We start from the raw sequence: 26,240 nt of genomic DNA on the forward strand, positions 1-26,240 counted from the left end.
GTATCAGTGTTTTAATTTCCTTTTATTTATATAAGTGATTATTGTGAGGATGATATCATCTGCCTTTCCCCAGAAAATCTCCACAAAATATATATATATACAAAAAAACCCAGCCTCTGGCTCAGTGAGGAGCTGTCCTAAGGTTCCCGATCTGACCCTCGCCTTCCCTGGTGGCAGCTCTGATTGAGGCTGAGCCCATACCCTAAAGCCCATCCTGGGTCCCTGCCCCACGTCCAGCCCAGCAGCCCCTTTTCTCCTGCTTCCTCTCACCTGGTTTCATTTGTGTTGCCCTGTGGAAGGGAAGGGGCCAACCACATGGTCCTGGCCTGAGCTACCAAGGCACAGCACCCTCTGCCCCTTCTTGTCTTCCCCAGAGGCAGAGCCCATACAGCTCCTCACGTTCCAGTCGGAATATTGCTTATCTTTCTCAGCGTTGGGTCATGTTTGCTAAGTGATAAAGGCAAGTCGCAAAGCTATGTTCATAGTGAGATTCATTTTTGTTTAAAAAAATTGAGATTGCTCCAAAAATGGTTTGGAATATATGAATATAAATTTCAGTGTGGTTATTTTCTCGGAGTAGTGGGATTGTGGGGAGTATTTTTGTTCTTTTGTTTGTATGTACTTTTTTTTTTTTTTTACATAAAATTAGCAATTAGACAGTAAAATAACTGCTTTCTAGAGCAAAGTGAGGAGGAGCTAACTCATCACCTTGTTTATTGACATGGGCGTAATTACAGAATCTCGGATCCTGTCATACTTACCGAGAACTTACCCGAATAAAGACTGTTTCCGCGCGGGTGGGTGTGCACTTCTGACTTAGAAGGAGCGTGTGGGTCAATGACACGAGAATGTCTTTCTGCTCATACCGAAAGATGAAAATTGCTCAGAAAGTGGTGCCGTTGCGTGGAGATATGACTAAACCAAGAAAGACCTCAATAGCTCCACAATGCTTAAGAGAGGGAGAAGCTATGTGGAGCTAGACTCTGAAAGGACAAGAGGAAGTCTGTGGTTTGGGAAGACAGATTTCATTTTCTGAGACGTTTTTAATAAAAACCAAGTTGTTGACTAGAAAACACTGACTTCGAACTTAAGAGATTATACAGGTAACATTTTCTCCCCTAACATTTACTTTTCTCTCTAATTTCTCAAGGTAAAGCTTAAAAAAAAGTCTTTTTGAAATAAATTCAGGCCTGTGGTCCAGACATCCCACACTAGCTGGAGTAGATGGACCCATCCCCCATAATCCTGGGGGGCTCCAGGTGGGGAGCCACCCCACCATGGTCCTGGGGTACTTCAGGCAGGGAGACATAGCCCTCCAAGTGTCTTTGCATGACTCAGAGAATCAGGATTCCAGTTCACTAACAACAGACCTGGTCCGCGATAGGTATTCATGGAAAAGCCTGATTTTTGGTCATCATAATGCTGTTTCTATGAGTGTCTGTGAAAAGGATTTTTTGGGTAGCTTTATGTAAACTAGATTTTTCGAAGACCTCGTGTGTCTTCTGTAATAGCATTTATTTTTATCCTTTACGTTAGTTTCTGACAGAGGCCTGATTAACATAGCTCTTATGTGGAGTTACAGGGTTTCACGCTGGACCACAGGGTCTTAGTGTAGGAGCGAGGGGCTGGGCTTGGTGAGGTTGGTAAGAATGTCTCTTTAACACCATGTCATCCTCTTCCCTGTTTCTTTACTCCCAGTCTCCAGAGAAAGGGTATTTGCATCCGGGGTGATTCTATATCGAAGGAGGTGTCTGTGTTATTTATGTGTCTAGGAATGATTTAGATTTGTATATTCTAAGTGAGGACTTTCTTCTCAACTTGGTAGGTGGGTGACGACCACGAACGTCAAGGTCCTAGTAGTCTCAGTGGCTGTGGCCTTGGGGACTCCTTACATTGACATTTGATGAGGTGGGCCCTGCGAGTTCCAGGCTTGCCGTGGGGTGGGCAGTGGGTCCCCTGGGTTTATGACAGCTTCGAGGCGATTATCTGGGTCCAGGGCGGGCCTGCAGTATTCCGAGCATCCTCATCCTGACATCCATCTTCAATTTCTCCTTCAGTTTGTCCTAAATCACAGGAGTCCACCTTGCATCAGAATGTGAGGAATCTCTTAGAACGTCACAGGAGAGCCCCGCTGACGGCGAGTGCTGATTTGCTTTTCCTGCACAAGCGTTGAGTGTCTACTGCACGTGGAGGGTTGCCCCAGGCTCAGCCTCAGGGCTAGTTGGGTCTTATCAGCGGTGCCAAGTGTGGCAAGCACCTGCGGGGAGAGACTGTGGGTCTGCTCACGGCTGGGTGTGCCTGTGTGGAGAAGGGCTCAGACCTGCCCTCACACTTCTGCCCTGTCTGTCCTCCCTGAACTCAGGGTTGAGTGATTTCCTCCCTTTCTCCTTTCGGGAGCTGTGGCCTGGGCATTTTCTGGGCTGGTAGGATACTGGAGTTCATGGGTTTTCCTTGGGCAAGTTAGAACCCTTTGTAGGAGACCCTAAAAACTTCCCCCACAGGCTGTCCGCCCCTCTCATCACCCCTGGCCTCCTCCCTCACACTCTCCTTCTCTCCCTGGGCCTTTCTGAAGGTTTTGGAGTTTGAAACATTTCTGTTGTCACAACTGGCGCATGTGTGACTCTGATTTCTCCTAAGAATCAAAGTCTCAGTCACTTTTAAAAGCGTGGCCAGGCCTTAATAAAGATAGGTCTGATGGTAATTTGTTAGTGAGAACATGTGATTTCTACTTGGGGGTCATGTGGTTTAAGAGGAAGGGGGCTGCTGTAGGTGATAGGATTTGATATTTGGGGAGCTATGTACAGTGGTGTAAGCCATGTACCATAACCCACCATAACCCTGTGAGTAGGGGTTTTGCATATGGGGAAACTGAGTCTTGGAGAGGTGTGGTAACCTGCTTGGGCTATGTGGCTATACACCTCGGAGCTGGGTCAGGCCAGGGAAACCAGTTGCAGGTCTCCCACCGAGGAGGTGGCCAGTGGGCTCTGGTTCCAACACACAGACATCCAGTTTGGGTCCCGGCACTTCTGGAAGGGCATTAGCAGTTCCCTGAGTGTGTTTCCCAGGCTTGGTCCCGCGCCTCCCCAATGCTGACTTCCTCCTCTTCTGGTCCTACCTGCAAGGCCGGGCTGCCGGGTGTCCTCAGTGTTCCCATGATCTAGTAGCGGCCACCATGACCCCTTCAGTGCTTCATCAGCAGCGTCCCGTAGTCCCAGTGCTTGTGCTGAGTTCTTGAAATACAGGTGGTAATTGGCCCAGGTGACAGAAATGCACAGGAGGGTCCAGGCAAAGCACTTCTGCTCCATGTTTGGACAAAAACTGATCTGACCTCAGATTCTCTCCTTCCCTGGGGAGGGTTAACTACTTCTCTTAGTCTCCATTTCATATCTTCAGAATGCTGTGTGACATGACACGTATTTCTTCATTCTGCCCTTTGCGGTGACAGAGTGGCTTTCTCTCCTGGGAACTGTCCGTCCCTGTGGAAGCTGCTGTGAATAGTTCAGCCAGTGACATACAAGTGAGGGTTAGAGTTTGTATCAGACACTGAGAATCTTGCCTCTCAATAAGATGCAGTAATCTTATTGGGAACCTCAGGAAAAAAAAAATTTTTTTTATAATGGAAGCTCACAGATGCCAAGGCCCACGCTGCTCAGGGGTTTTAAAGGAGTTTTAAAATCTCCATTTCAAGGAAATGAGAGATGGACTTAGAAGAAATAAAAAAGATTTTCCTGCTGCCCGGCGTGCCTGTGGGATAACTTTGGCAGCGGAAGGGAGGCTCCTTTCTGGAACAATCCATCCGCAGGCCTTCCCAGTACCGGGCACAGCACCGCCTGCTGCAGGTGTGGGGGACTCAGATCCTTCAAGCACCAACAGTCTGAGCGAGGGCGCAAGCTACACAACTTCCTTTCCATTCCTAGTCCTTCTGCTATGGCCTTTTCAGTACAGCATTTGGTTTAATGAAATTTTAATCCAGCTGTTAGTTAATGATTTAACCATATGCACATTTTATTAGCTGAGAACTGAGCTGTTCAGAGATAGGCTGGTGCCCTTTTTTGGGAAACCGGCCCTGCCTGCTTGGCTTCCAGTTCACGCTGGGCTGGGAAGTGAGCCCTGGGTTTCCTCCTGGAGTCACGGATCCACTGTTTCTGGGTGCTCGACCCTCAACTGTGGCCTTCTCTGTGGTGTAACGATAGGTCAGACTTGAGGCACAAAGACCAATCTTAAGGATAGGCCTCTCCAAAGAGACTGAGTGTGGGGTCCCTATTCTTTAGCATTCAGCCTTCCCATCTACCCCAAATGTGGAGCAGCTCAGCAGCTCCCCCACCTCCTTCCTGACCCCAGATATTGGGAAATGGACACAGATGTTTACGAAATAGCATGAAACTGGGGAAAACCAGGCTCACGATTATTTTCTCATGAGCAAACTTTGTTGTCACAGGGGCAGGCAGCCTCGGTGTGGGATGGGGCGTGCCAGCCTGTAGCAGATGCTGGGAAATGACTCATGGAGAAGTCGGAGGTTTCTCTGTGGGGCCCAAATGGGGACCTGTCTGAACTTCTCGGCTGCACATCTGGGCTCTAGGAGGAGGATGTTTGCAGACAGTTTTCCCTTGTCAGAATGCTCCTTAAAAGCAACTTGGTTTTCTGCAGGAGGTTTTTTTTTCCTTAGAAGAGTTCGCTTGATTCTGTGAAACTTCATTTGAGCTTCTCCTGGTAATTACTGAGGGAAAGAGCTTGTCACTCTGGCCGGCCTCAGAGGCGGATGCTGCGGCACGCATTAATTTCCTTCTGTCAGATAGCAGTATTTAAGGCAAGCCAAGTCCTTTAGGCAGCTTTTTTTTTTTCTTTATTTGGAAAGAGGGTTCTGGAGCCCTAAGGCTGCAAGTGGGGGCTGACTGTGCAGTGACATTGACCACGCATCCTGCTGCTGCTGACCTTGGACTGGGGACAAAGCTGCACCCGTGGGGAGAGATACCCCAAGTTAAGCCCCTAATAGGAAGGAGAAGCTTGAGGCTGTGTGGCCCCTTTGAGTCCACCGGAAAGAAGATATTATCTTGCCAGGCACACGGAGAAGAGTGGGTGTGAGAGAACTCATCCCACTCCCAATCATCTAATAGTTTCCTTTTTCTTTTGGAAAATAACACTTCCAACTCTGCTGCCCATGAATCGACAAGTGCAAACTTTCTTATTCGCCAATGTTGGTGGGGGGAGGGGGCAGGTCATTCAGATGACCATGTTGGCGGTTAGGGTGGTCAATGCCTGGGAGGCCTTCATCCTCTGTCCTCTGTCTACAGGGCCAGAAGGAGGGGAGACTGACTATGTGGACTGCATCACTTACTTACACCCCAGTGTGGATCCTTTTTGAAGCTGGGAGGGCTGAGATATCCTGAGAAATGCTATTGGAGCTGAAATGGCAGGATCATATGCCCGTTGATTACAGATATTGTTAGCAAACTTATGATATTTCTAGTTAAAAAAAATTCCTTATATGTTGTGCATTAGTAGTTATTTGTCTTTTAATTTGCAACATAAATTTATAACTTCCCGGTGGGTTAACATCCTGAACATGAAAATAATATGAAAAGATGGGCATTTAAAAGAAAATGGGCTAAAGCTATTTTAACAGAAAATGAAACAGAAAGTACTCATACACATCTGATAGATATTCAACCTCACTAATAATTTAAACTTTTCAAATGAAAGCAGTAGATTTTTTTTTTTTTTTGGCCACCAGTTTAACAGAGTTTGTAAATATTGGTAAGACTCAGTGTTAGTGGGTGTGTGGGGTAAATTTGTATCCCCTTTCTAGAGGGTTGTATAGCATCATGCACCAAAGCGTTAGTGCAGTGAACACCTTTCCATCAAGCAGAATTTATTCTAAGAGAACAATCGGACAGCTGTGCAGAGACCCCCTACTCTAAGGTCTCATGCCGGGCTGTTCCTAATAGTAAAGGTTGGTAAGGACTCGGCTATTCATCAGGGTTGGAATGGGTGGATCCAGAAGTTATTGTCATGCGGACCTAAGGTGCTGTTTGACCACTAACCTTTTATATAATTATTTGGAAAGTGGTCCATGGTGTGATAGATGATGTAATCCCACTTTTATCTTAAAAATATGTGTCTCTGTATCTATTTCTAGTCTGTATCCATATATCTTTTGAGAAAAAAACAACTCTCGGAGGATATACCCTAGAATGTTAATTCTGGTTTTTTGCTTTCCGACATCTTTATGTATTTTTTAAATTTTGGTTTTTTAAAAATAGCTGTATTGAGATATAAATCACTTACCATATAATTACCTACTTAAAATGTATAATTCTATGGTTTTCAGTATATTTAGAGTTGTGTAGCCATCACCACAATCAATTTTAGAACGTTTTCATCTCCCTAAAAAGAAACCTATTCCCTTTAACTGTCCCCATTTCCTGCCAACACCCTGCTACCCAGCGTCTGGCAACTACTAATCTACTTTCTGTCTCTATAGATTTGCCTGTTCTGAGCATTTCATGTAAATGGAATCATATACTAAGTGGCCTTTTGTGTCTGACTTTTTTCACTCAATATAATGTGTTCAAAGCTCATCCACATTGCAGCATGTGTCAGTGCATCATTCATTTCTGTGGCTGATAATATTCCATCGTATGGATGGATCACACTTTGTTTATCCATTCATTTGTTGATGGACATTTGGATTGTTCCACTTATTGGCTATTGTGAGTGGTGCTGTTAACTTGCATGTGCAAGTTTTTGTGTGGATGTGTGTTTTCATCTCCCTAGGATATATACCTAGGAGTGGGAGTGTTGGGCCTTATGGTTACTCTGTGTTTACATTTTGAGAAACTGCCACTATTTTTCAAAGTGGCCATTTTACATCCCTCTACGCAGTGTATGAAGGTTCACATTTCTCCATATCCTCACCAACACTTGTTATTATGTTTTTTTGATTCTAGCCATCTTTGTGGGTCCAGTTTTGATTTTATAATGTAAAATTCTCAATAGATTGTCATCCTTAAAAAGAAAAAGCAAGTTCTCATTTTGGGTTAAAATGAAAGGAAGCATTCTTTTCCATGAATGTATCTTTTTTAAAAGTAAAAAATCCTTAGGTGATAAAGGAGTAAAAAAACACAGGGAAATTCTAGAAATTTCCACATAAATCTAATTATGAATCAACTTATTGTGAAAAAAAAAATAATGTCTTCCTGAGATATAGATGCTAAATTTAGGAAGAAAGATTAGGTACAGTTGATGATGTGTGCAGATGGCGCCTCTGTGGTAAATGGCCCCAAGACCTTTGTGGTCAGTGGCCATGCTCCATCTAGGTTGCTGCCACACCCTCTGTGTACTCGTCCTCGCCTCCCTGAGCCTGGACAATTGTGTTCTCTTCCATATCAAAGAGTGAAAACAGTTCCATGTAGACTTAAAACAACCAGAGGCCCACAAATCACGAGGGCCCCCGGCTGTGGGGATGGGGGAATTGGTGGAGGAAGAGCCGAGTTAAGACTCGAATGTGGCTGCCCATTTCTGTGGCATTTCCTAGAAATATTTGCCACTGGAAAAACAAAACCATGCAAATGGATGACTTCTCTCTGAGGTCTTGGGAAGTAGTTCTGATTTTTGAGTGACAGTGGCTTTGGGGCTCTGTCCTCCAGGACACGAGGCAGGAGCAGTTGCTGTCACAGCCTTCTTCATGCGACTCTGAACCTCAGGACAGCACAGTACCCCCATCCTGCTTTAGACTTGAGCTGATTAGTAAAATAAGCAAAACCTCTTAGATATTTCTAACGCCAGCTCTAACGGTGAAAATTGCCCTTATGCTCCTGTGTTGAGGCCACCGGTTTGCTGTAATGCAGCTCCTCAGTTACTAGAATGACTTATACTTTTTGTGACCTCAGCTTCCAGCTCCCTGCTGTCCTCTCACTCTGCCGGCCACACTGGCCTTCTTCTAGAAGGAATATTAATTTGAATCCCTGTTACTAGCACTTTATACATATTGCAAGCTATGTCTCAGCACCTGAAGTCTCTTGAAAACACTGAAGCAGTTGATTCTCTGAGAACAGTCCTTCTACCCTCTCATTCTGATGACTCTCTGACAAAGGCTGTACAGCTCTTTTGCTTGTCCCAGGTGGTCCCCACTCCCCCTTCCAGTTGGAAAACCATCTTCTCCCATTTCCTTTCTTAGGCATGCAGATGAATAGTGGTTTTTCCTGCGAGAAAGGAAATGATGCTGTGGAGCATCTAACTGTCTCCAGAGTGATGTGGTGTTAGGCTCTGCCTGGGGGAGTTCGTGGGCTCAGATCAGGGCGAACAGCTGTTCTAAAGCTCAGTCCTGTTTTACAGTTTAATTCATCTTCCAGCACAACTGCGATTTTAGACTTTGGGAGAGGCAGGTGGGCATTGCACCTCGTTAGCAAAAATAGTATACTGTGAGAAGCGTGTGCCTATTTGATTGTGTCTTTGGATATTTATGTACACACTCACACACTCATGCACACACAATGCATGTACACATGCACACATGCTCACACATAATGAACCCATATGCACCTGCAGACACACATACATACATGCACACACACATACACACACTGACCTATTGACTTCCCAGAGTTTCTTTCTTCTAGAGTGTTAGAAGGTTTCCTGTAGATTGTGTCAATGATCTTCATGATGCTTTAGTCTAGTCACAGAATAATTGGGAACTGAGAGAGTTAGCATCTCACATGAGGAGTGGGTTGAGGTTAACCCAGCACATCACACTTTTGTGTGGTCTGTTGACATCAGACATGGCCTCAAAATGCAGTTGACTCACAGGAAGGCAAAAAGTTCAATGGAGAGAATGTGCTTAAATAGGATTTTCTTATGAGTGTTAAACAACAGACTTGATGGAAGTCTGTTGGCATTCTGCTTTCATCGAAAGATAAAAAGATAGTTCCTGTTTTTAGATGGATAATTTTCTGAAATGCTCAACATAATTTAAGCATTTTAAATCTCCTTCTGATATTCATTACAAAGAAATAGTTTTCCAAGTAAACTTCACCCAGTCTCTGGGCAAATTTTAAAAATTGTGAAATCAGTTAAATCCAAACAAAAGTTGTTTCGTCATCAAGTGTGGGTCTAAGCAGGAAGAGGTAGGTGCTGCCTGGCCTCCCCCTCCTGCCCCACAGCTCTGGGGGACACAGCTGTCACCTTTCACCCCCTCTTCCTTATGTCAACCTTGGCTAGCAGCCATCATCAGCCTGGGTCATCACCCCGGCTTGTCAGCCCAGGTCTGGAGGTCCCATCTGAGCACTGTGCATGCTTTGCTCTCTGGCGGGAAAACGTGTGCCCCAGAGTCCCCACTCCTCTTTCTAGCGAGCTACTGCATAGTGTCCCAGAAAAATAGAACGCCTTCATTTGCACCATTTCTTTGGAGCATTTCTGCATTTCACTTCATGTTATACTTTCTCCTGCGTTCTTTTTTTTTTTTCCCCATGCAGTTCACCGATTCCATGGAAAGGAACTAGCCCGGTAGCATGAGAAACTGGGTATGGGTAGGCGTGTGAGTGTCCTGTGACTGCTATAACAAAGTAGCACAAGCTTAGTGGCTAAAACAACACAAATTGACTATCCTACAATTCTGGAAGTAAGAAGTCCAAAATCATTGAAGCTGGTGTCTGCAGGGCTGGTTCCTTTGGGAGGCCCCAGGGGCGAATCCGTTTCCTGGCCTTGTCTGGGTTTGTCTGGCCTTACCTTGAGGCCCCACATCACTGCTTCTGTCGGTCTGTGTCCTTCTCTGGCTCTGATCCTCCTACTGCCCTCTTATGAGGATCCTGTGATCCACTGGACCTACTCGGACAATCCAGGATAACTTCCAAACTCAAAATCTTTAACTTAATCCCATCTGCCAAGTCCCTTTGCCATGTGAGGTGACATATTCTCAGCCTTGGAGATTAGGACCTGGACATTTTTGGAAGCCATTATTCTGCCAACCACACTGGAATTCAAAACCCCCACTATTTCCTTTCTCGTAAACATGCGTAAGCTAAACTGCCCAGTGCCTCAGTTTCCCCGCCTTGCGAGGGTGTTGTGAGGGCTGAATACGGTTGACTCCTGAATAGCTTGGGGGTTAGGGTTGCTGATCCCCTGGGCAGTCGAAAATCCTCGTGTAACTACTAGTTGGCCCTCCACAAAACACAGATTTCCGACTGCAGATTTTAAAACCCATGTTATTCAAGGATCAACTGTATCTGCTACATGCTGGGGCTCAGAACAGGGCCTGGGCTGTCATGTATGCTCAAGCGAGTCAGGCTCCTGGGTGGTGGCGTCCAGCGCCCCGAACAGAATGCACGATTCTTTCTGCTCCCTTTCTGAGGGTGAGCTGTAAGGAGGGGAGGGAGGGCGCTATAAAGAGCCCTCTTGACGATGTAGGAATTTTTTAAAGCATACAATTGAGCGATTTTTTTTAGTAAATATACAGAGTTGCGTCACTGTTGCCACAATCCATTTAGAACACTCAGGAAGTGCGCTCATCAGTTGCCCCCCTACCACCCTCCCACCTCCAGACTCCCGACATTCACTGACCCACTTTGTATCCATATTTGCTTTTCCTGGACATTTCACATAAATGGAATATTAAAAAGCGGGGTTTTTATGCACCTGGATTCTTTCACTTAGCATGCTTTTGAGGTTCATTGTTGTAATATGTACTTTGTTCCTTTTTTATTGCCAATTAGGAATCTATTGTATGGATTTACCATTTGTCACTTTTGTTTTTCCATTTGTCACTTAATGGATATTTGGGTGTTTTCACCTTTTGGCTATTGTGACTAATGCCGATATGAACATTGACGTATATAAGTTTTTCTGTAGACACATGTTTTTGTTTCTCTTGGGTTTATACATAGGAGGGGAATTCCTAGGTCATGTTGTCACTCTTTGTTTAACTTTTTAGGACCCCACCAAACTGTTTTCTGAAGTGGCTGCACCATGTTACACTCTCATCAGCACTGTATGAGGGTTCCAATTTCTCCACATCCTTGCCAGCACTTGTTAAATTGATCATCCTTTTTATTACCGCCGTCCTAGTGGGTGTGAAGTGGTATTTCGTCAATTAATTTGCATTTTCTCGATGGCAAATGATGTTGAACATTTTTTTATATGCTTGTTGGCCCTCTGTCTTCTTTGGTGATCTGTCTTGTCTTTTTATTATTGAGCTTTAAGTGTTTTTTATGTATTCTCAATACAAGTTTTTTTTTTATCAGATATATGATTTGCAAATATTTCCCCCAGTCTTCTTTTATGTGTCTTGATGATGTCTTTTAAAGTACAACATTTTAAATATTTTTAATTTTGATGAAGTCTGGTATTTTGATATTTTGGTATTACTGATATTTTTCTTTTAGCGATTGTGCTTTTGGTGTCATATCTAAGAAATCTTTACCTGACCCTGGGTTACAAAGATTTATTTCTATCTTTCCTTCTAATAGTGTTATAGTTTTAGCCCTTACATTCAGGTGTGTGGTTGAGTTACTTGCTCTGTATAGTGTGAGGTTGGGGGTCTTTCATTCTGTCCTTGGTCTAGGACCACGCTGTCTCAGTTACTGTTGCGTTGTCGTAAATTTTGAAACCTAGAACTGTGAGCCCTCCACCTTTGATCTTCTTTCTGAAGCATGTCCTGGCCATCCTGGGTCCTTTCCCTTTCTGGCTGGAAGGATTGGCACATGGGCTGGTTTCTGGGTTTCTGACCTGAGATGTCAGACCTGCCGGTTTCACACCTCCCTCCGCCCTTTCCTCCTCAATGACTCCCATTCCCAGACTCAGCGGTTGTTGGGGCCAGACGTGGGCAGTGCCACTTCTGGCCCCTAGTCTTGTCTAGCTCCCTCCTGCCTCCTGCTTTCCCATCCTTCACACTGCGCCCCTTCCCTTCTGAGCAGGTTCTCACTTTCCCATCATGCCTGCCTTCTGTGATGGCTTCTGGTGATGGCTTCTGTGCTTCCTGCCCTTTTGGCTGGTGACCTTTGTCCCTGAGTCTAATGCTGTCTTGGTTGGTGGAGTGAATGAGGGCCTGAACGAGCTCCCTGGTTCCTGGAGCCTGTCCTCCTGGGCTGGTACATCCACCTTCTACTTGAGGGGTCAGCATCGCTCCCACGCCCATCCTGGTCGGTTTCCCCACAGCCAGCTCACCTCACTGGGTGAGTTTCATTCTAGTTCCAGGGTTGGTCCATTTGCTCCTTCTTTCACAGGTTAACTGGGCCATGCTGAGTTGATCTCAAGCTACAAAATGAGCTGGAAGTTGGTCCGTGTGCTTTAGGAGCTTCATAATTTTGACTGACATATCACACGCCTGTGTTTAAGGGGAAGTCAGTATTCTAGAGATTTCATTATTTCATCGTGGGGACAGTATGATGGAAAGCAGACACCGATGATACCAGAGCAAGTAATGGTACATCATGCCACCAAAAATACTGTATTTCACAGAATCTGTAACATGTCAATTATGAGATACACCGTATTTTATGTGCCACTAAGAAAGAGCAGTGCTAATTAATCTATGACATTGACTGCAGGATACATTCTTATTTCAGAGATGCTAAAGTTTGGGTTGGGGAAAGTCATCTCAGAATTGATAAAATATGGATCTGGAGGTCTCTTGGTTGGCAGCTGGTCCCTCTCTCCCTCCCTCCCTTTCTTACCTATTGTCATGTCTGTGTCACAATAAATGAGTGTCACTTTCGGTAGGAGACACTCATGGTATCAGTTCTTTTCCATCTCTCTTTATATACTTGGTCAGGAATATACATCCCTCTTTCTCCTAACAAAATGTAACATACTGTTTTTGTTCTTACTTGACCTATTACGTGTTTCCTTAGCCATGCACGTGCATGAAAATAGAATCATGCCAGATTTCAAGGTAGTCACAGGTGTGCGTGCTGAAGTAATTGCTCCATTTCCTAACCAGCAGATGCAGATCTGGTGGGTGTTGTATTCTCTGTACATTTACCGTGGCTTCCATGAACAAGCGTCTGCTAACCCAAGCCCATGCCCAGCCAGAACCGTCGGGGGATTCCTGCCCCTTGATCAGAATTTGCAGTTTATTTTGAGTCTCCATTGTGGGTGAATGAGCCTCAAAGTCTGTGTGGAGGGTTGGCTGTGGTTGGTGAGGATCCTCTCCTTCCAGCCAAAGGCATGGATTTCACCGTAACTTCTGGAGAAAGGGGAACATTGTCTGGAACTGGAATGCTAAATGAGGCCTGCCACCTGCTACCCCAGACCTTCGAAATGGTTAGTGGTTCTGGAGCATTTGTGCTAAACCTAGACACCCACAACAGACATAATTTTGTTAATACCACGATCTGCTTTCTGATTTCCCTGAGGTGTTGCCAAACCAGCGTAGTAGTTCATTCATTTAATGTGACATGCCTTTGGTGCTGGGGCCACATCTATGAAGATTTTTACAGCCTGTTTACTCTTGAGTTCATTTTAACCCCAATTAAGAAACTGCAATTTTATATCTCACAAGTGGAACGCAGAATAGTGTGTTTGTGGTGTATTTAAAAATAAGATGACATGTGTGTGCCCGAGGTCAGTGCTGAGTCTGCGGGCCCCCACTTCGATGCCCATGCGAGCGACGACTGATGACGAGGCATCACCTCACAGAGTCTAACGGTGCTCATTCTGTTTATTTGTCCAGCCCCTTCTACGGAGAAGACTTCTACTGTGAAATTCCTCGGAGCTTTCGCCACCTGTCGTTTTACATTTTTGATAGAGACGTTTTCCGGAGGGATTCAATCATTGGTAGGTACTTAAATAGATGTTTCCTTTTTTTCTTCACCTCTTCTGAATGGGGTCTCATTCTGGCGTAAGCGTGGTGTCTCTTCCAGGCACAGCAGAGTTGATTTAGCATTTTTAGCCTGGCCTTTCTGGCCGTGCTGAGCAGTGGCAGGAAGTGGCCCAGGGTGCCCAGCTAGGCTGGCTGTGGCATCCCCCATGGCTGGGACATGCTGCCTGAGCCCCACCCCGGCAGCATGAGGAGGAGCTTCACAGCATGGACTCACATGGGGAGACCAGAACACGCCAGCAAAGGCTTTGGAACTGTCCTTTAAGATGAGAGTCCAGCACCCCCAAACCTGTCCTCAAATGACTCCTGAGGGCTCCTCTGTGGGTCCAGTGTGCATAAGAGACCCTCTGTCATCATCCTGTCATCCTCAGGCTGTGCCCGTTCCTGACACCCAACACCCCTCCATTGTGACTAGGATGGTATCGCAGTGCTCTCCAAGGCATTGGAGTGTTCTCAGAGATATTAGGGTGTTCTCAGACATAGTGAGGTGCTCTAAAAGGCACTGGCATTTCAGTAGTAAACTCCTGGAGAGAGTGATGCCCGATCTGACTGTGGAGGAGAGGTGTAGAACATCAAAGAACCTTCCGGAGTTCAGGAGTGCACCTCTGTCCCATTCATGTTCACCGTGGCATTAAAAATAGACTTGAGAAGCCAAACGTGGGCACAATTGTAGTTATAGGAATCCAAGCAGCATATAGCATCTACGTTATGGTCTTGGCCTTTCCTAGGAGGGAAGGCATTGGGGTTGTTTAGCTGTTGGGTAGAGCACTTTGAATCTGAGGGCACTTGAGTCACACAGACTGTTCGTTGCCTTTCCTCTGGCTCAGCCTTCGGGCGTTCTGACCATCCCCTACTCACTGCCCAGACCACTATGGAAGGTCTGTAGTGGTCTTGGAATGTAGGCTGCATGGCCTCAGAGCTTGCTCTTCACACTTCTCTCCTCACTCTAGGACTACCAGAGCTGCCTTTTTTATGTGTGGGTTTAAAGCTGACCACTGGCATCCCACTGCACTTACAAAAGATGTTCAAAACATGATCAGGGCCCCAAAATGACTCCATCATGTCCATCTGCAACATCTGGCATTGGTGTAGGAGGTGATCACTAAACATTTGTTGAAAGAATGGACGATTTTCGAGAATAACTCCACACATTGCATTTATTTGATTTTACAGATTCAGTGTGTTTTATAGATAGTCTCCTATCTGAAGAAATTTTTTTTGGAATTACATGCTTTCATTTTAGAGTCTGATTTATTAATTTTTTTTAATGTGCCAAGTTTGAGGCCACCCTGCCTGATCTGGCCTGGAGAAAGAAGTCTCCTGCGCATGCATTTGAGACCTTTCATAATCTGACCAAATTGTTCTCTGGGCTTAACTTCTCAGTGTCCACAATGGCCTTTCTATCTGTCTCGACATAAAACCTCATGTGTATTCACACACACACACACACACACACACACACACACACGCACACGGGTGGAACTCTACCTGTGTACTGCACAGGACTCCGCCTGCACAGTCTACCTGTCACCATCTTACCACTAGAAGCCTTTTTAATGCACCTCAGTTTTCTGAAATCTGACTAGTCCTGCAGTGACGAGATCCCATGCTGTCTATCCCCGAGCAGCATGCTTCTCTCTCGCTAATGGGGAGTGTGTTAAAATTTATCCATACCAGTGGACTCAGATTTTCCTAGGGCTGAACCTGGAATTCCATAGTTTATTAAGTTCCTCAGGTGATTCTTACAGTTAGAAAAAAACTAATGCTTAATGCTTATATGTGCTAGGCACTATGCTGGGTGTTTTCGTGGGCATAAAACCATGCCATTTATCTTTTGTATTAACCCCAGGAAGTATATAACACCTCCACTTACTATATTAAAAAACACTGAGGTTCAGAGAGGATGGCCTAGCAGGCGGGGGGCCAACAAATCAAACATCTCTGGTTCTATTTGTAGAGAATTGAGTACCAGTATTAACAGAGACATGGGAGGGGAAAGGTGTGTCTACACCTGCTTTGGTCATCCCATGAAGTCATCTACCTCCCTAAAATCCTTCAGTAGGTTTTCCTACCCAACACCCCAGAACTCACTCTTACTCTGAATCTTATTTTCATCCTGCCCAGTGTGTGATAGGTGGCTTCACAGAATTTCAGTCTGAACATTTTATGTTCTAATCAGGCATTTAGATTTATGCTTTCCCCTGGACTCTGGGCACTAGTCACCTGATGCGTGAGTGTGAAAGCATTCCTAAACCTAAGTGATTTGGAATGACTAGAGGAAGGGAGAGCAGTAGTCACGTTTTCCACCAGACTCACCAGATCGCTGTGTCTACAGCAGGAATGGGGGCTGGACAAAGCGACAAAACACATCCTGCTGCTCTGCTCTTGAGTTGTTCCATGGTGGGCAGGGCCTTAGAAGCTCCTCCCCTGCCTCCCCTCTCCTTCCTCCCATTCTGATCTCATGCTCTGTCATTTCCTTCTCTCCTTCACCCTACTTTCCTTTTTAGGATCTTGATCCATATGTGAATTCCTCCTTTAGTTCATGCGTGTGGCTTACTTCCTACCCCTGAGTCATCTCCGTGAGCCATCACAATGCCTCTTATTTGCTCTATCGAAGTTGGGTGAATAGGCGTCCAAGTCAGTACTATCTAGGGCTTATGAAAAAAACAGGTGGGGCAGTGAGGAGCCTTTATACAGGGTTAGGACATGTTGATTCTTGTTTTATTCTGGCTAGGGTGGCTTAGCTGAAAAATAATAAAACTTTATCAGAGTTTTATGAGGTATTCATGTGCTGAGCCCTCAGTGAACTCTGTTGCTGGCTAAAGCGTTTTGGATGGGCGTATATAGGGATTAGTGTTTGATTCTAAAACGTTAAACCCACCACCCAACTTTAAAGAGCCATCCAGTGCGTCAGGGAGCTGCACTTTCGTTCTGTCATTTCTTCTACCTTCCATACTCTCCCCTTTGGAAGAATAGTAAGTGCTTCCTATTTACTCTGGAACTATCTGGCAGGAATTCATGTTGTAGGAAATGAGAAGAGATGTAAATTGAAGTATCTGGTGCATATCTCTTATTTAACAAATACATAGCATTTATTATATGCAAAGTATTGTTCTAAGCACTTTACAAATATTGACTTATTTAATCATCATAACTTTGTGAGGTATGTGCATTTTCAGATGAGGAAGCTGGTTTCAGACAAGTCATATGGCTTGTAGGTGGTAGAGCTGGCATTTAGACCTCGGCAGCCAGATTCTCGGTCTGTGCTTCTGAGTTCATTTTAGATTATGCTTCATTGCCTGTATTTAGAGAGAGTAACTGATTGGGGAGGAAGCAGTACGAGATGGCTCCTGCTTATACGTTTATACTACCAGGTGGATTGTGGGTGGTGGTACATAGATGGGGCTGGAAAGTAATGGATGGTAGTAGCGGTAGAAGGTAGGTGGGAGATGAGGATGGTGATGGCAGAAGGATGTATTTATATCGGACAAAGAAATCATCTTCCTCGACTCACCACCACCATCCCCTCCCATGAGCTGCAATCTACTATCACCATCCACCACCCTCCTCCCATTATGTACCATCGACCACCTACCATTCATCATCCATTGTCTGTCCTCCACCACCTGCAACTCATCCCCTACCATCCATCATCCTCTAACACCCATCATCCACCATCACCATCCACCTCCCTTCACTCATCGTGTGCTTTCCACCACCGCCATGAATCATTCATCCTCTGTCCTGCACCACCCCTACCCATCACCTACCAACCACCATCTACCACCGCCCGCTATCCACCATTCACTCACCATCTGCCACCCATCATCATCATCCACCATCCACCATCACCATACACAACCCTCTGCCCATCATCACCTACCATCAGCCAACCGTCATCTGTCCTCTTCCTCCACTCATCATGTACCATCCACCGTCCTCAAGCCTTCATCCTGTCCCTTGATCCACCATTACTCTTCCACCACCCACAGTTTTCCACCACCACTGTCCACCATTTTTCAGCCCCATCTGTGTCCCACCACCCAAAATTCACTTGGTGCAAACCCATAACCCTAGAGTCATCCTGGACTCCCCAACCCCATTTATATTTGTCCTAGCCCCTGACATGCATTTCCCCTTTATTATAATGGAACCATGTGATTGTAGAACTCTTTCTTATTGGGTCTCTACATCTAAACACCAGAGCCTTGCAGTGGATTTACTTCCACCTGAAGAGGTAGCTTTGTGTAGGTGTAAGACAACAGGGTGACAGATGTGGGCCTAAGGCTGGGGGAGCCCCACTTCTGCAAAGCTTGTTGGTCGAAAGAGAATATTCATCCTCTTCTACCAAGAGCTCCTTTTAGCTTGTTCCTCCTCTGGCTGGAGCCACTTTGAGTACTCCAGCCTAACTGCTTTTTTAGTCCAGTGAAGTTGCCTGGGCGGTGGGCTTTCACTTGACAGATGATGACAAATTCAAACTCAGAAAGTCTAAAGGAAGCTTTTTTGGTGAGGTAGCGTAAAGTGGTGCTTATGAAGAAATGATCCAAGCTTCCGGTGGTGTTTCTGGTAGTGAAGATCAGAGCTTTACACACTTGTTAAAATGTAGATGCTGAGTCATGGGTCTGACACAGGGCCCGAGAATCTTCATTTCCAAAAGATAACATTTTTGGAAACTGCTGTGATTTAAGTAGAAATAACTGGAGTTTGTCCAGGAAATACATGGGCATAGATCACATAGGAACTCAGATAATTCATATTTGGCTTAATTTTAAGATGGAACCATCATGATTGCTTCCCAGCTGGATTCTTAACTCTGAAGGAAACTGATGAAGAGTTTGTAAGTTTACAGTGCACACTCTCCAGGTCTTGCTGGCAGCTGTCCCTCATTATTGTGATGGATCTGAAATTCAGATCTGACCATGGGACTCAGCTGCTCAGGTCCTGCAAGGCTCTCTTTGCCTTCAGGATGATGCCCAAACCTTTAGCTTGGCATTCAAGCTCTTCATGGGTACTTTGCAGAGGGATTCCCCTTTCCTGTCCCCCTCAACCCCAGAGGTGGGCTCAAGCCCTCCTAACCCTTCCCAATCCATCTCCTGGTGCCCCCTGCCTCCTGACCTCGGCTCACACTGCTTCCTCGGCCTGGCACCCCACCTCTGGTCTGTCTACCCATCCTCATGCCCGCGTGGCTGCTGCCGCCCACTCAAGACCCTGGTTAGCCTGAGGTGGCACCTGAACAAGCTGTCCCCTTGGTGTTCTCCTATGGCTTCACCTGATGGAGCATTTCTTTTGCTTCTTGTTATGTGTCCACTGAAATGACTTCCCATGGCCTGGAGCTCCTTAAGGGAGGGCCCAGGTTTATAACTGTACAACACCTACTGGGTGCTCAAGGTTTGTTTAAGGAAGGAGGGAAGGAAGGAAGCAAGAAAAGGAAGTGCGAAAGTTAGAATCTTAAGCTATTCAGTTAGAAGTTGACATTTTACCCAGTGGCACTATGCCTACATTGGACACACCAGTATGACAGGTGAAAATGAATATGGAGATACAATTCTGGTTTTAGAAATTGGCTCAGATTATACTAGAATGAAGGAATTTGATTAATTCTTGGAGGTACATAAGAACTTTTGTTCTCTCAAGGAAAAAGAAATTTAAGTGTTTTTGCATATTTTAATCAGAGAACCTGCTCAAATTGGTTCTGAGGTTATTTCCCCTCAAAATAATCAAGTAAGATAGTTATTAATCATTCTGTTGGAGGTATCTGCTATTTTTAAAGATTACCAGCAAAATCATGGTTTAGCCATTCTTGGTGGCTTTAAAATTATGGTGTGTCAGTGTGTAATTGGGCTTAGATGTTTTCGCCATCTTTTTTACAGCTGTAAAAATAAGTGCCTGTCTGGATCTCCAGGAATAATTTAAAGTTATGACTAGTAATTATGTTGTTACCAGGATGAGAAGCCAAGATTTAGAGTATAAATTTGTGTCATGGAAACGAGCACAGTCACCGGCTTCTCACGGTCTTCCGTGTCTGATCTGCTGGCATCGAGCCAGGAGGAGCCCACACTCACCTTCCGTGTCTCCTGGTGCCGCTGCCGCACGCGTGCCCTGCCGTGGATTCGAGTCCAGGAGTGAGGGGGCATATCCAGTGAGCGCGCCCCCAACTTTGTTTGTTTCCTAAACTTGTTTTGCTATTCTAGGCCCTTCAAATTGTCATTTACATTTTTTAATCAGTTTCTTAATTTCCCAAATGCCTGAGATTGCACTGACTTGTAGATTAATTTGGGGAAAACTAACATTTTACCAAATTTGAGTCGTCAGACCCTCCAGTATGGCATATCTCTCCATGCACTTGGGTATTCTTTAATTTCTCTCATCGGTATTTTGGAATGTGTTTTCAGCATATACATATCTTGTGTATGTGTGCACGTGCACACACACATTTATTTATTTATCTTTACATATTTTGTTTTTGATGGAGTAGATGAAGACTTTTTAAGATAGTACACCAAAAGCACAAGCCATAAAAGCATCATTTTGTGAAAGATACTATTGGTTTTTTTAAATTTTCAGTTTTCATTGTCATTACTTGTATGTACAAATACACTTGATTTTTATGTATTATCTTGTATTCTGTGGTCTTGCTAAACACACCTGTTCTATTAGCTTTTCTCACAGATTTTCTTATAGATTCTGTGAATAAAGACTTTTACTTCTTCCTTTCTAGTCTACGTGCCCTTGTTTCTTTCTCTTGCCTTTATGGACCAGTTAGGACACCAGGTTGAAAAGGAGTGATGAGACCAAACATCTCTGTCACTGGCTCGACCTTGGGGAAACGTTTGGCTGCCCTTCCTAAAGTCTGATCTTAATTGGCCTCCCTGCAGGTTTTACCGTGGTTGTCCACATGTCCCCATGTCCTCTGATAACTCTGTACTTGGTTTCCCAAATCACATGCCCTCTATTGAACTACCTGGCGTGCCTCTCTCTTCTGAACAGACCCTGACAGATACAGCACCCATTAGAGGAAATAATACAAGTTTTTAGTGGTGAAAATCAGGCAGCCCCACCTCTGTCCAAATGAGAAAGTGAGGCCAAATGATTTAGTGACTTTTGATTGGAACAACTCAGATTGGAACAACTCTGTGGATTATGCCACATCGAAGACATTTAAGTAGACCTTATGGTTGCAGATCAGGTATTCTCTCAGAACAGTATTTAGAAACACTAATATACATGTTTTAAAAGCACAGATTTGTATATTCTTGAATGTGATTGATCTTTAGAAGGCCAAAGAGAAAGTTGGTGACAGGTGACCCTTGAGTCAGGAACCTGTGTGTCAGGGGAGAGAGAAATTTATTCTTGACTGTATTTTATATTCTTTGACAGTTTCGAGTTTTGTGATATTTTCCTGTATTACATACTTAATATTAGATTAAGTACTTCCAAAAATAAAGAGTAATGATGTGTAAGTTGCAAGATTCATATAAGCATTAAATATGTGACTCCTCCCTATTCCAGTTAAAGCTCATAAAAGCATTGCAATTACTTAACATTTCAAACTTCAAACGTAATCCTCTTATCCAGCTGAACTAATCACGGAGTCTGAAGATTTCTTTTTTCTTTTTCAATGAAATATATTGCTCAATTCAATTCCAAGAATTTTTTTGTTTCATGTGGCTTTATTCTTGCAAGACTCAAAACCATATTCCCATTGGGAGAAAGGAAAGAGTTTTGCAGGAGCCAAACAGAGAGGAAGGCATATTCCCTCGGCGGCTGTTCTTCCTGGCATAGGGGTGGGCTGAGGGATGGCCAGAGATAGTGGGATCCACTGTCAGGACCTCAGCGAGATGCCACAAGGCAATGAGTGGTGGGACGGGAGGACTGGGGAGTGAGGAGGAGCCTGAGATGAGTCCTGAGAGGGCCATCCTGCCCTTGTAACTTGATGCTGGTTGGAGGAAATCTCGCATGGCTTGTAATTTGGGTCTCTCTGAATTTCTGTGGAGTATACTCTCTTCGCAGCCTGTGTCCGCTGCATGTTCCCTGCGTCTGTCTCTCTGGCTCAGCTCTCACCACACACCAACTTTGACTGTGTGCAGTGACTGAAATGGTTGTGCAGTGTGTGGCTGGGCAGGATTTAGCTTCAGATGGCTCTGTGTGGTGAGAGCTGAGCCAGCGAGGTTGACGTGAGCAATGGTATTGACCCTTGGAGTGCTTGTGTGCTGCGTCCACTTCACAGGCAGACAGAAGAACTGGCTGTGTGAAATTAACTGACCTTGAACTGAGGATCCCAGGTCGAATGGTTCCAGGGTCTTTCTCAAGTCTCCTTTGCAGTGTGCGGAGTGTGAAATACATTACCTTCCCTTTGAGACAATGAGATGATGTACATGTGCTGATATAACGAATGGCACAATGATGGATAGGTGGAGATTGAAGACAAGAGTCATTGGAAGCAAATTGTCAATTGTCCTGACTCCCTGGACACCTTTCCTCTGGCACTTGGAACAGCTTTTTCGTGTTTGTTTCACCTTTTGAACGTTCACATCTGTGCTGGTGGGTGGGTGTCTCAGGGTCTGGACTCCAGAGCAGAGCTCCACTGACCAAGTTCTCAGAACAAAGTGTGAAGACCATAGGGGAGGAGTTCTGTTCTCTGCCTACTAAGATTCCCTGGCCAGGGCCCTGTAAAATGGACTGACAAAAGGCAGATTAACCAGAGAGAAACAGTTTATTAACGCCCACGGCACGCATCACGCAGGGGAAACTTCAATGATGAGTAACTCAAAGAGTTAGACTTTGGACTGGTATGTCGTCTTAGCAAAGGAACAGTACATTTCAGAGAAGGGACAAGACAAAGGAGAAAGGTTTTAGGCCTCGAAGGGTGGCAGACCATGGGACAGTGAGTATATGGGGAATGAATGGAGTAGGTTTTTTGTTTAGGACCATCCTGGTGCCGACTTTCCATCTTCTTCATGGCCATAAAACTTCCTGAGAGAGGGATGTGGGGCAACCCTTATTTCTCAGCAGTTTCTGCTCGTGGTCAGAGAAGGGGAACTCTGGTCGGGCTCCTTTCTGCATCTGTTGATTCTCGTTTACCTTCAGCTTAAGTCATCTTTGTGCAAAGTGACGTATTTTGAGGTAGCATGGCCTGAAATCCCACAGCACCAAACAGCAGAGTGTCCTCTTCTTTTCCTTAAATCCCTCATCTTGGAACAGATTGGGCGGAGACCCCAGTAAAGTCTCATTTGGAAACAGAACAGATCCCAGGGGAGCACCTAAGAGCAGGCGACATTGCAGGGGGACTCAAGGAGCAAGGATGTTTGGGGAAGAGGAAATAATGGAAGAAAGGCAGGGAAACAAAAGCTGCATATAAAAATACACATATGCATATATATAACAAAATGTGTATATGTGTATTTTCGCTGAAATTCTAGCTCCAAAGTACCAAGCCTATGTACAGATTGTAAAACTATCTAGAGTGGACATCCTCAAACTTTGGGGCCCACGAAAGTTCCCTGGGGACTTGGAAATGAAGATTCCAGGACCCCATAACAGATATTCTGTTCCCTCCAACTGGGATAGGGCCCAGGAACCTGCATTTTAGGAAACTCTCCAGATGTTTTGATGTAGGTGACTCGTGATCGCACTTTGAGAGACACTGATTCATAGACCCAGGTGGGCAATAGGAGGGTGATGGTTCATTCTAGCTGCATCCTGAGTTTCTTTTGTTGCCATGAGGTAACCTGAGTACATAGGTGTGCCATTGTGACTACGGATCTGACATGCACACACATGCACACATGCTATATAAGCTAAATATACACATGTACATATGTATACTAGATAAGCTGACTGTGCACACAGCATGCACACACTGTGTAAGCAAAATATGCATATGCACACATGTGCATACACATTATTTAAGCTGAGTATGTTCACATGTTTGTGTTTGCACACACACTGTATAACCTAAATATGCACACCTGTGTATTCTAAGCTATAGGTCATACAAGTACACACACACACACACACACCTGCTTTTACACACACATTTCCATGAAATCCTCATCAAAGCCCTACCAAGCAAGCACTGCCCTATCCTCACTTTGCAACGCAGATGTCGAGGCAGAAGGCAATGGTGGTGTGGCTCGTCCAGGTCTCCCTGCCCGAATGGCCTAGCAATTGCCTTCAGTGCTCACTCCCTCACCCCCATCCTGCATTCCTCCCAGGTCCTGAGCAGTTTACTGTGCAAGTGCCTGGCAGAGCCGTTTCCCTGTCTGTAGAAAATACCCCACTACTGCCTCCACCTCATTACAACCACCTTGTGTAAAGTACAGAGAGTGAAAGTGCTCACAAAAGGTGGGCCCTGTCTAAACTCAGGCTGTGCGTCCATCCTGAGAGCAGGCAGATTGGCAACCACCGAGACAGTCATGTGTGAGATGTGTTCTGCTAGTGGGTGGGACATGGGCACCTTCAAGATGAAATGTGGCATATATTGACTATACTGCAAGGAAGATAGCGTGGCGTTATCAGTTTACTCGATTATCTGTTTTGGATTATATCGTTTGAAGTAATTGGTTAGTGGTAGTGGGAGATTTCCGCTTATGAACCTTGTTGGGTCTGGAGGATTTGTTCCCTCTCATGCCTGCTTTTCCTCTGTGTTGTATGTTTTAGGGAAGGTGGCCATTCAGAAGGAGGACTTACAGAAGTACCATAACAGGGACACGTGGTTCCAGCTGCAGCATGTCGACGCTGACTCAGAAGTACAGGTGAGACCCCCACTAGAACCCATGGAACATTGGAGACCTTTGGAAATGGAAGAGACTATGTGGTTAAAAAAGATAAGCAGGGTTTTGGTTTCAACAGGGACTGATGGTTATCACATTGTGTCCTCCTATTTATAGTAAGGATAGGCTTGTTAATTTTGTTTATTCAATTTGTTATTGTCACAGATTGAAGCAGCTTTTAAAAATACAAACTATGAAAGGACAATAACATAATTGAAGGTGAAGAGAAAATATGGATAAGAAAAAATAAAGATATGAGGTGAGAATAGCACGCAGAACTTCATACTGTAGGTCCCTGTGTTTGCTGGAGGTCATCGAATGTGTTCTCAAGCGCTCCACACTCAATGAAGAAGGATTTAGAGTTAAAAGAAGTGACCACTCTGATGAGGTTCCCATCGTGTGAAGCGTCCTAGACTCACCCTGGCTCGCATGGGCAATGTGTTAGCTAGGACTGATCCCCCTATCCTGTGGAAGGAGCCACCCCCCAAGGACTGGGGGTTTCTCCCCCGAGCAGGCAAGACTGCAGGGCTCCAGGTTCCCAACCTTTCCCTACAAGACTGCTCTTGGACTTGCCAGTAACTTGGGGTCACTCTTCACACTGAGTGTCCCAGAGAACACCCGAACACCCATCGGAGGGGCAGCTGCATCTTCTCTTCTCTTGTGACCCTGGCTTGTGTGGTTTCCAGTCAAGCCTGTTCTTAAACTCATGCAAGTGTCTGGAACTCATGCATGAGAAGCCTGTTCTTAAACTCATGCAAGTGTCTGGAACTCATGCAAGTTTAAGAACTTCTGTTCTTAAACTCATGCAAGTGGCTTCCAAGACTGGGAGCCAAGACCAGATGGTACAATGGCCCTGACACTGAGATACACAAGCTTTTTCATTGGCGGGTCCTGTGGGACGGCAAGGCTTGGCAGGGGTATGTGGCTGGGCACAGGGTCTCTGGCATAGGCAGGACTGGCTCAGAGCTTAGTGTCCCCATCTACTAGTGAAATATGCCAAGGATGGTTCTCTCCAAGCTTCAGTCTCCTCTGTAAAGCAGGGTTTTGTGAACGGCTGGCCAGTGCCTGACACGTTGCAGTAGGACTTCCCCAGCACCGCCTGGCACACCCCACACCAGAGGTTCTTGTCCAGCATCTGGAGACCTCATGCCTCATGCTTTCCCCTGGACCCTTGGCCTCAGCTGGGCTCTGAGGGTAAAGGCAGGGTCTCAGGGATTCTGCCTGTTGAGTCCTGGCGTGCACAGGCCCTAGTGGCCACAGAGATGGATCCACAAACTGACAAGGAGGCAGCCAGAGGGAAGTGTTGAGTTGAGCCAGAGAGGCATCATAATGGTACTTCACATTTAATTAATTCCAACCAAGGGCCCATACTTGCTGTAGAGATTAGAAGATAGTATAATTACTACAGAATTAACAAACCCTGTCCGAAGTTGAAAAACTATTCTAACAGTAAAGATGAATATTAACACCAGGAATACAACAACCAACTGCACCTGCTTGGGTGATTTGGAAATCTCATCTTTAGACAGAAGTTTCCAAAAGTGATGTGCTCTGAAATGGTGCTCTGTAACTGAAACCATTCCTGCTTTTCATTCTGACGATTTTCCCCATCACTTTTATTCTGAAGTAACATAGCCTATGGCAGCATAATCAGATGG

The 26,240-nt window shown here is 45.2% G+C and overlaps 1 protein-coding gene across 1 annotated transcript in view; it reads left to right on the forward strand.

The window, feature by feature from the left end:
* The window catches only part of RASA3 (RAS p21 protein activator 3), a 114,193-nt gene that overhangs the window by 42,580 nt on the left and 45,373 nt on the right, over nt 1-26,240 (forward strand). The window contains exons 3-4 of the mRNA XM_039878747.1: nt 13,664-13,767; nt 24,470-24,564. Of these exons, the coding sequence (XP_039734681.1) occupies nt 13,664-13,767; nt 24,470-24,564 (199 nt within the window). The remainder of the gene's footprint in view (nt 1-13,663; nt 13,768-24,469; nt 24,565-26,240) is intronic.

This window comes from Pteropus medius, unplaced genomic scaffold (genome assembly GCF_902729225.1).
Source record: "Pteropus medius unplaced genomic scaffold, Ma_sr-lr_union100, whole genome shotgun sequence".
Classification (NCBI taxonomy): domain Eukaryota; kingdom Metazoa; phylum Chordata; class Mammalia; order Chiroptera; family Pteropodidae; genus Pteropus; species Pteropus medius.